This window comes from Colletes latitarsis, chromosome 3 (genome assembly GCF_051014445.1).
Source record: "Colletes latitarsis isolate SP2378_abdomen chromosome 3, iyColLati1, whole genome shotgun sequence".
In the NCBI taxonomy this organism is placed as follows: domain Eukaryota; kingdom Metazoa; phylum Arthropoda; class Insecta; order Hymenoptera; family Colletidae; genus Colletes; species Colletes latitarsis.
Window position 1 is genome coordinate 41440386 of NC_135136.1, and position 11513 is coordinate 41451898.

At 51.0% G+C, this 11513-nt stretch overlaps 1 protein-coding gene across 2 annotated transcripts in view; it reads right to left on the bottom strand.

Moving 5' to 3' along the window:
• LOC143340224 (homeobox protein abdominal-A homolog) overlaps positions 1 to 2925 on the bottom strand; it is a 43375-nt gene extending 40450 nt beyond the window's left edge. For both annotated transcript variants that reach the window (XM_076761915.1, XM_076761914.1), the window contains exon 1: positions 76 to 2925. In XM_076761915.1, the coding sequence (XP_076618030.1) occupies positions 76 to 829 (754 nt within the window). In that variant the 5' untranslated portion in view covers positions 830 to 2925. The remainder of the gene's footprint in view (positions 1 to 75) is intronic.
• Between the last annotated feature and the right edge of the window lie 8588 nt (positions 2926 to 11513).

Sequence of the window (11513 nt, forward strand, 5' to 3'; positions counted from 1 at the left end):
TGTATCGCGTCAAGTATCAGCGTCACTAGTGAGTGTTTGGCTCCGTGCAAATGCAAAGATCGAAGGTGGACTCACCGGTGATGGACATCCACGGGTACCGCGGTATGTCCGAGATGCCGGGCTGTCCGGTGGTGGGTTGTTGGCAGGACGTCAAGGGATCGACGACGGCCGACGCGGCGGCGGCCTGATGATAGAATTGCGCGGCGGCAGCCATGGAGGCGGACGCCGCTGAGACGGCGGATGATGCAGATGCGGAGGATACCAAACTGCCCGGTGTGGCGCCGTTCTGGTGATGATGGCTGAGGGTGTAGTTGACCATCGGGTCCGCGGAAGATGGAGCGACGTTTCCCGCGAGGCTGGCGGTGTAGCGGCAGGACTTGTCGCCGGCGGTTGCGGCGTCGACGGCCGCGGCCGCGGCCAACGCGGCGCTCGAGGCCGCGGTGGAACCGAACCCCGGCACCATGCTGGACGTGGCACCGAAGGCCGCCGCCGCGACCGCTTGCTGCTGCTGATGATGATGATGCGCCGCCGCCGCCGATACGTACGGATACATGCTAGAGGTGGTGCGTGCCGCCGGTGAGGTAGACGCTGAGCTGCCCGAGTGCTGGGGACTGGAGCCGGTAGGGCTCGGAGAATTGTGCTGTTGCGCGTAATTCACTGCCGCGGCCGCGACCGCAGCCGCGGATAAACTGGACTCTAGACTGGCGGTGGCGGGGCTCGTGGTGCACGCTTGGATCGTGCCTGGGTTCGCGCTCGTGAACAACTGTTGATGATGGAACTGCTGATGGTACTTAGGTAGCATACTATCGATTATGAATTTCGAACTCATATCGGCTGTCACCGGTTGCCGATCTCTCGGTGCCTCGATGCCGATGACACGCCCGGACACGGAGACCGGGTCGAGTGTCTCAACACCGACACCGTGCCGCTGGCGAGCGCGCCAGCTGCTGCCTCATCTTTCGCGCACTCACCGTTCGCACCGGGGTTTTTTACTCGTCCGATTCCGACGACACCGATTCCTCCGAGCTCTTTTTCCGCACCCTTCTTTCACAATGTCCCGTCTCCTGGGCCTTTCCCTTCGGTTATCCGTTTACCTTTGACCCCCACTATTTCGATCGCCACTTACGCAACTTGACACATTATCACAGGAACCGAGAGCGGACGCGAGGGATATGATGATGGTCCGCGAGGCACCGCGACGGATCGCGACGGCGGACGGCGGACGACACACCGCGGAACGTTCGTCTGTGGCCGAGTCTCTCAGAGCATCGCGTCGTTCGGCTCCCGAGGATCCACCGGACCGGGGCTCTCGTTACGATTCCTTTATGGTAATTACGATTCCTTCCACATCGGGGCGACGACGCACGGCGATAAAGCAGCGGGTCTTTCGTCGTTCCTCGGGCCCACCCAGCTGATCCAACGCAGCGGTCCCAGCGAAGGAAATTGGGCTGCGACGGCGAACGAGGCGACGGCACGCGGAGAGAGAAGAGAAGAGAAGAGCGTGGCCCCTGTCAGGTGTTAGAAGCCGTTTCTTGCGTACTTCTCGGATAGTCGACGAATCCTTTATGGGCCATGCATGAAGGTACTATAGCCCCCTATCCCGAACGCCGCGTACTACAACCCACGGCCAGCTAAATGTAACCCCTTACAATAATGGCGCCGCTTGTCTCTCCGTTCTGTTCCCCCCTCTCTTCTACGATCCTCGAGCGCGCCGCGCCGGGGTACCAGCTGGTAAACAGAGCCGACCAATCGCGCCGCTCCCTTATCCGCGGTGGACCAATCGCGCGCCGCCTAGGCGCGCCAAGATGAATGGCTCTCTCTCTCCGGGTCGGCTCGCCTCGCTCTGATCTTCGCTGCTGCCTATGCTTCGAGCTCTCTCTCTCGTTTCTTTTCAGCTCAGGGCGCCTCTTGGCCGCTCTCGCTTCACCACGCCACGCTCTCGAGCCTCGTCCGTGTCCACGGGTTCTCTCCTCTTCGTGTTCTCTCTCGCCAGTGCACTCCTGGCCCGCCACGTTGCCTATAACCTCTGCACAACACAGCCTCGCTCGCCAGCCTTCGAGCGTCTCGCGCGAATACTCGTTCCCTCTGTTTTCCTCTAATCTCCGCTCCTCTCTTTCTCCTCGCCAACCGTGGTTTTTCGAACGTTAGCCTCTCGCACGCGTTTCTTCGCTTTTTTTTTCTTTTCTCTCTCTCGCTCTCTCTCTCTCTCACTCCCCCCCTCGACGAGTCGCTTCCTTCTCCTTTGTTTTTACACTTCTCGGTCTTCTCCCTCGCGTCTCTTTCGGCCAGCTCGTAAACGCGCAGCAATTCTCCCGGTTCGCAGTTTCGTATCGATCTTGCTAATCGCACCCGCGGCTCCCGATTTCGGGTCCGACGGCGTACGTTCTCCTCCGGGTCTCCCAATTTTCGCCTTATCTACTCCCCGTTTCTTTCGTTCTTTTGCTTCCCGCCCTGTGCTCTCGACCCTCGCGATTCGATCGATCGAAACAACGATCCAGATGGCGCTCCTCTACCGTTCTCGATTCCGATTCCGTCGGAACCGCGAGTCTCTCTCGCCTCTCCCCCGTTTCGCGTCGTCTGCTCGACTCTTGGAAACCACTGAACTCGTCCCGCTCGGGATAGCGCCGGCATTCCAGCGTTCTGAGAGTGGTGGCACCGTCGATGGGGCCCGGGGAAGGGGCAAGCCTCGCGAGGGTGGAAAGGTGCAGGGGCGGGAAAGGTCCTCGATCGCTCCAGCGACCGTCTCCCTGCATCGCGGAAGGCTTCGAATTGATTCCTCTTCTTCCGTTCCCATCGCGGGTTTCCTTACTCTTACTATGTTTAAATATAACGCGACTTATGCTTGCTCTCGATCGCTGAGAGCGCGACGCTACGCGGTAAACGGCCAGATCGCCCTCAAACCGGCAGCTCCTTCGTCTCGCGAATTTTACGAGGACTTTAACGACGAGGGAATCGAGATTTCAGGGTTCGATTAATTTTACGATTTATTACCTACTGTTTGGACGATACAACCCGTCGATTAACCGGTTAACGACGATCGGTTTCAGGATACATTCTGACCCACGCTGTCGTACTTACCTTGGACGACTCTCTCCCCTCCTGAAACACAACATAAATAAAGACCTTGTTAGCCGTTCGAGAGAGAGTACGCGTTAAGCGTTCGGTTCTCCGGTTAAAAATTGCAACGAGCTACGTATCTTGACGATCGACAGATTTTAATAAACGGTAACAGTGGTCACAGAACGCCACCAGGTTTCCAGACAAGCTTAGGAGTGCAAGGAGTTAATAAAACGAAATCTTTCTAAATTAAAAATTTCCTCTCGATTCCGAGACCCCTTCCCCGCAAAGGTTCCCCTCCCCCACAATATGAGAGACACTGGTCCAGGGTTAAATATGCAAACTCGAACCTACCCCGGACTCTCACGGGGTCCAGGTGACTCGGACCACCGACTTATTCGGAGATCCGTAATTTATCGCGTTGATTACAAATGATCCCCGCGAGATCCTTTAATTCCTGGAGATGTTGGGCCCAGGACGAGCCAGGCGTGGCCTCGCAGGTATCCTAAAAATGGGCTGGTGCGTCGAAATACGAATGGTACCTCCGGAACCTAATCTATGGAGATGAATGTCCCACCTCTCTCCGTGTCCCGTTCGAAGCCACTCGATCCTTAAAGACACCGCCTGGCCCGATGATACCCCGAGACGTGGCAACTCGGTTGTACAAAAGGAGAAATGCCTCCGGGCCGACCTTTGTTGCCAGGGCGGTTCGATAGATGGAACGATACAGAAAACGACCTAAACAACACCGGATGGTTATACCCTTTTTTATACACGGGGGACACGTGAACTCGTTTAATCTGCTGCCAGCCGCGGGAACTGATTCACAAGAGGAAGATAAGGGACTGGAAACTGTACGATGTTTTGACGACCAACCGCCCCCCGTTTATTGCCCCGCGGCGACGAAGATATTCCGCGACCGACAATTGCTTTCGCCCAGGGGGCCAACGAATAATTTACGACCCCGAGGGGGGAAGTCTTCTTGGGATTTACGATATCGCCGATTAACACGCTAGCGTTAATTACCGTCGCACTGATTTTCGCGAATCCCCTGAACAAGGCTTCATCTATCGCTCCGTTGAATCGCTTTGCCAAAAGAATCGAACGTTTGTTAAGATCGTCTAGGAGAAGCAATATTCCGGAGGTGCCCAAAGCTAGAGGCAATCGACGATATCGTTAATTAGGGCCAGCTACCGCCGAAACAGGCTCGTTTCTCCCATATTTCTGTCGGAGGTTCCTCGTGCCGCGATCCAATCGTCCCCCTCGAGGCTAAGCCGGCGTCCAATAAACCCGAGAGCCGGTGATGTACGATCGTCGATCCACGGACGATCCAGCGCGATCCCATAATTACGCAAGCGACCGATCAGACTTCGAGACAAAGGCTGTCGTCGACGGAGTGTCGAAACACGGGCCCGTCCAATTACAGGAACGATCCTGACGCGTCCTGGGCCAGAATGGTCCACGGTCGTCCTGATCGCGGCCACGCTACGCGGAGTACGTATACCTGTCTTGAGCACCACGGGGTGTAAATTGCGTCCGTGGCACGGACAAAGACGGAGAGCCGGGAGGCCGGTTGGTATGCGTGGACCACGGGAAAGATGCGCGGAGGATAAAGAGGTGGTCTGGTTCTGCTGGAGCCCTACGAACGTGTCGTGGAATTCTCGAGCGAAGGTTCTCGTTCCAGGGCTACCCCGAGCATGATCTCGCGGCCCGAGGGAACGGGAACGACTTGGGGGGGAAGAGGAATTGGGCGGTGGTCCTGCAGGATCGCTCCGGGCTGGGGGTGAGCCGGGGTGACGCCCTGGCGATCAGAACTGGAGGCACCTAGCGCGCCATCTTCGAGGAGATAAAGGGAATAACCGAGCCGCGCTCTTTGTACCGGCATCCTCGCCCGACTCTTCTCAAATTTAGCGACCGCGGTGCCAAACTTCCCATTTTATTTATTTAGACGGACACTGGTCCATTTGCACAGTATTCGATTATATACGTTGGATAAATAATACGACTGCGTAGTGGTATTTGATCATTTAATCGCGTAGGTGACATTTGTCGAGACATCCCTGAGCAACATGTTGATAGTGAACGTGTTAGGGCACCCACCCACGACCGGTATTATTGTGCAATAAAGAATATTGGCAGTAATAGTCCAGGGATGATATCGTGGATTAATGCAATATATTGAAACCACCGGTAATTATTCGATACTATCGAAGCCCTGTCGATATATTGACGTACGCGTAGGCGGTATTACGAAATATTGTTACTTCAGACTTGTCGTAATCTATGTTCACAGTGAATGGACGAGGGAAATGGGAAATATCGTCCCAACGATATTACCACGTTTCGAAATATTATTCATAAAACTTGAATTCTTAGATATATACCTTTACACGATCAGCCACAGTGATTTTCCATCGTGTAAATCAGAGCTTCCTAAGGAACAATAATACTTTAAAAAGCTCAAGAAATAATATTTCCCAATACCAAACCGATCAGATATGGAAATCTGGAACGGCATAATTTTATTCTATGTAGTTTCTAATGTAACTGAAATTCTCGATCGACGTTTTCTAGATCCAACGTTAACCCAGATCACTTTTCACTGCTCGTTGCGCGCGTTCTACGGTTTATTAGGCAGGAATTCGAAACGTTCGATTAATTGCCAAGAAGCGAAAGTAGCAAACTCTCAAAGCACACGATTACGGTTTCACCGTAGGATTTCTTACGTATCGATTGTCTACCGCCACGCGTCTCGTATTAGCGACTGTCGTTGAATATTAATCGGTGCACTTATGTTCCGATGCTGCTCTACGAGTTGCAAATTAATTGGGACGAATAAAATCGGCGCGAGCAACAGAAACGAAGGATGGAAACGGGTCGACGACGTTTACCGGCTAGCTCTTTTTGCACGAATAAACTATTACGCGCGTTAAGTTGTAGGATATATTAATGTAAACCGTAAAAGGATAATAAAACTGAGTAGATTTCTTTCTCATCCATTATGCAAATAGTTGTTACGCGTCACTTTTTGTCGGGCGTTTATCTAATCATAATGTACAGCTTACATGCCGTTTAAGCTGTCGTATACGTACCGCCAATTAAACGCACAATTAAAAAGCAATGCGCGTAACGACAGATTACGGATCAAGGTCACGGTCCGCTTTACTCTTGCGGACTGTTTTACCGACTCGCTTTGTCTAGCGCGAAACCTGTTTACCTAGCGAGGAAATTCCCCAGGGCTTCGTGGGTATTTTACCTACAACGGTTCCGTCCATTTTCAAACTTCTCGTTTATCGAATAAACAATTACTGTGTACCACCTACAAAATCCTGTATCCGAATAAATAATTACAAATTCATTATTTACACTTTTGGAACAATATAAGAACTCTGGTTTGGAAACTTTCAGTCTTGCTACAAGAACACAAATTTCTACAATTTCTGGTATATGTTGAACGATAAAGAATAGATTAAAAAATAATAATACTCTTCGACTTTTTGAGGATAACAAGTTGTACCGAAACGCAAACTACCTTTCCGTTACGTCAAGAAAACCCTTATAGAAAACGAGGCAAGAAAATACCGGTTTGACGTCGTACCGGTTCACAAAAATACCAATATATCATTATTTTACCGGTATTATTACTGGTAAATATTCTCATACCCAACATCTGTTCTTTTACGACCCATTTCTTCCGTATACGTTTTATAAACTGCGTCTATCTGTATTATGTTCCTCGGTGCATGTGCATTTTACAAAGTTACATAAATATCGTATTAAATAAATTCTTGAAAAATGGTGATGGTGTCAAAAAATTAACGCCAGTATCGACGTAGGTACGCTTTAAGGGATCGAATCGCTCGATCTTCGATTCGACAGTCGCCAGAATTCTCTCGTTTCGGGCGATAAAGCGAAACGCCGCGATCGAAGGGTGAAGAAATCGCGAGGACGCGGCGGCGGAGAAAGATTGGCCCTAAAACGCCGACGAGGCACAGATAAGAGGCAATCCCGTGACGTTTTCTCTGTCCGTATCTACAGGATTACCGATTCCCTCGAGTCCAGCCACGAGCAAGGTGCAAAGTTCGCCTCCAACTTTCGACGAGGACGCAAGCGGAGGAACCCGGTGGCGTCGAACAACGTGAGTAACAAACTTCTACACAATTTGAATACACCCTGTATATAGAATGGTAAAATTGAAACGAGGATATCTATAATTGCGTAAATGGCGAGGCGCCACTCGGGCACTTTTCTGGAACTTAACCTCCATTAACCCTCGGGGAGCCATCTTGGCGAAGACAAAGCAAACGCTGGGTTCGCGAATTTTTTTACAAGAATACTACGCCATTGAAACGAAACTTCTAACTCGAGAAATATTGTCGGGATCGTAGATACCAAAAGGTTCAATGTAGTATACGAAAAACGAACTGGCGAGTGCAGGTTTCCGGGTCCACGAAAAATAATGGCGGTTCGAGAAAACGAGGCGAAACTCCGCGATCGCGCGTGCACCGAGGTTTTCTTTCGAAAGACGTTTCCACTCGTCGCGCCGCGGAAAAATGGGGCGTAATTTGTTAAACAAACCTCGCGCTGTAAAAGCCGCACGAAGACCGTCGAGGCTGAGCCGAGCTCGCGTTCAGGGACGCACGGCCTGTCATTACGAACAATTTTATTAGCGCTTCCGAGAAAGTACTGGTGAAACCGTGATGCACGAATACGGTGATTACGGTGCACTCCGGCGATTGGTCGGCCAATTCTCGGAACGCGCCGACATAACCGGGGCGGTAATAATAATTCTCCGCGTTCTATCGAAGAATATCAACCGCCGCCATAGCGTTGTCCAGTTTGCTTAAAAACAACACCGCTGGGTCTCTGATGAATAATAACGTCGAAACGAGGAAGCTGGAGAGACTTTCGCTCCGCGATTTTAACGCGTTGCCTGACTAACTCATATTAAATAGAAAATAATAAACGTATACACCGATTCGAGTGATCAGGATCCCGGATAATAACCCTAACCAACGAGGTCCAGGTTCCCTGAAAGAAATATCGCGTCTTCGATCGTAAAGATACGAAACTCGCCGCGACTTTCCGCGCGATTTAATTGGCCAGAGTCGCGGCTGGCACACTTTTTCCCCGTCCCGGGGAAAATACGAGGGAATTGCGTAAGTCGCCCGGATAATCGTAGATTCTACGCGAAGAAGTACGCGACGAGCGCGGACCCACCAGAAACACGGCACTGGTTATGGCACCCGTTTTTAAGGTTATTACGAACGCGAGTTTTTCTCGAAGCCGTAAACGTAGAAACGTTCCCTGGGCTTCGCCGTTCCGCGCAACGCTAATCGTTTTTCCGTTTAATGAAGTCCGCGACGCCGACCGCGGCGCGATTATTTTTCCGACAGAACCGCCCGGGAATGCGGTTCCAACGGCGACGTCGACGCTTTTGTTTCTCATCGGCGATTAGACGCGGTACGTTCCGACAAAAAGAGCACGCGACTAACTTGCAGAACTTTCCCGGCATTCCGTTAAAACGTATTCACAATTATCTCGCGTTCGAGCGTCGAAAATTTCCAACCAACAATTTGCAAACCGGACAAGTTTATTCTTTCGCGTTCGACATTCACGCGGAAAATTCGTTATTAACACATTGATTGCTACGTTACCCATGCACGGGAGACAGGATTCTCAGCTACATAACGGGAAAAATGAATTCTCAAGTCGAGACGTCGAGGGAACAGGAACACGTTTTAGGTTAGACAGTTGTCGATGGTCTGAAATCAAGATTGTAGTCTTGCAGAATGTTGCACGGGTTTGATCTGGCAGTGAGCGTGTCCAGTACGATTATCAATGTCTAGTAAGTTTACCTTTACAAAGCATCGCGCGATCAAAATCACCTTTTTCAATCATTTTCGATTCACATTGCACCAATTTTTACGTACCTCGTGGCTAGCCCAGCGTTACTCTGGTCGCGCATGCGCGGCCGCTGGGTCCAGCATGGCGTCGCGTCGTTGCGTGCGCAATCCGATCGTGGAACCGCGGAAGCGCGAACTCGCGAGCCGTTCGAAAGAAAAGGTTTCAGTCAAACCGAGACGGTAAACAGAGGATGTGCCAAGCACGCGACGGTCGAACTGACGCGACGCGACGCTTAGTGACGTAATGACGTGGCGGAAGGTCCGGAACCAGGGACAAGTGTACGAGAGACAGCGAGAGGAGCCACTTAACGACATTAGCGAAGAGGAAGACAGAGGGAACCGGGCAACGAGAAGGGGAGGGAAAGACAGACCGGGCGGACTTGTGACTCGATGCGTTTTACTGCTGCTTTACGGCGGTTTATTGCGCCATCAAAACATAAAATGTGCCCGGCCGGGAAGCGAGCACACGCGTGGGTACACCCCCACTTTACTTTTACCACTGACTGCCGGTTAAACCGGCCAACGTTTCCCGATTTCTTGCTCCGGAGAACGTTCCGGTTCGCTTCTCCCGATCTCCTTTTTCCTTCCTCCTCCACCCTCGACGTGCCTTACCGGGGACTTTGTTTCATCTTCCCTTATATTCTGCTCGCGCCCTCCTGGCTTCATCTTCTCCACGCTCGTATTTTAAGCTTAAGGCCACCGTATTGGCCGTAATTTGATTTTCTAAATCCTCGTTAGTCGTTAAGTCTAGACGTTTCGTTTCTACCAGCTCTTATGCACTGGAACGAGAATGTCAACACAGCCTAGCCCTCTTTACAATTTTACTATCGTACAAATATACTTGCTACACAGTTTTCCAAACATTCGCTGACCATCTGGCAAAGTTAATTAGAACCCTTAAGGATCGTCTCGAGGGTTTCTGATTCTCGCAGGTATCCCAGGTGGAATCCACGGGAACTGGTCGGAGGAAATATTATCTCAGAAAATGGCGAAGCCCGGTGCCGGTCGAGCATGTCGCGCGCCATTATGGTGTTTTGTCTGGCGGAGAAAAAGAGAAAGGCGGGCGCATTCCGGGCCCTGGGCGATTTGCGTTTTCGACGCGATAACGTGCCCACGGGGTATCGGGGCGACATTCGGAACCGAAAACTCGCTCTATCGGGAAATTTACAAGGACGCGGGGTCCGTAAATTGAACGGTCGCGCGCCGCAAATTTTATTAATCGAAACTTGGTCCCCCCCGAGGGACCAACCGCCGCCATCTTTAACCTCGCGTCCCTCGACTTCGAACGCGATAACGCACCGAGTCGCCGTTAGAAGTGGTTATTGATGTTTCGACTCGCGAAACGACGTCGTACACTCCCATTTTTTTTTCTCCAGCTTCCGTTTCGTACGATATAAACGGCGAGCCTTCGATTCCGGGGCTTCGTACTTCGTCGGAATTCGACTCGGTCTGTTGGGAGATAGGCTCCATTCTTATCCGGATGAAAAGTTTAAGGTACACTTTTTATCGGTTCTACGTTTAATAAATACCGAAAAACCTCGATTACTATACGAGATGTCTAGTTCGTTGCAAGCACTTTCAGCTCCGATTTCGAAATATTCGCAACCAATATTGTTAGGTTGCTCTCGAGACTTCAGAACGGTTGCACGATATTCTTATTTAATCAATATTCGATATAATAACATATTCCTTTATAATTTTAAAGTAATTCGTTTGAAATTATGCTCGGGAGAGTCCTGCCCCATTGGGAATTAAATTAAAATTAGCGAGGATATCGTTGCGTCGGTTAAACATTGCTCCTGCTCGTCATATTCGTAATTCGAATAGAGTGCTGCCCGCCTCCGAGCGTATTTCGCAAGGTGCAGAACGAAGTCGACCTTGGGATTCACGAGGCTTCGCCGTAGAAGGCAGATTAAATCAACCTGCGGATCAAGAAATCTCGACCGCGAGGAATTCGTATCGCATACCGTTTCGGAATTGCCCCGCGCGTATTAATTAAAACGAGACGTACCCGTGTAAATTTCGTACATTATTCAGTCCTTCATTAGCGTCGATCGCCCTTGTAATTCCCTTTCACGGTTGAAATTAGCCAATCGGTCGATTGCTTTTAATAATGCCCATCGAAGGCCGAGCATTACCGCCGATGACTACGAGATCCGAGCACACCCATTCCGAATAACAAAAGAACGTTACACGCGATCGAACACGTGCGAACGTGTCCGAATCTTGGTTCGTTGACTCCCAAGGTCGAGCTGGTTAGGTGCAAAAGGTAGACCAGATCTCGACGACCGATTAGCGACCTCATAAAGTATCTCGAGGGTGAGTCTAAATAATTTCCTCCCCTGCAAGCTCGCTATTCTCTCGCCTACGATTCTTCCAGGGCCTTAAAACTCGAGCAAAGTTTTCGAAGCGTCGGCAGGAAGGAACGATAATCCTGGTCAATGGAGGTCACGGGAATCCGCGAAAATCTCGAACCCCCGTGCGATCCGGTGGCGTCATCTGACGAGGGGTGGTCGAACGTTGGCTACTACCCTGTTTCGAGCGCATCGC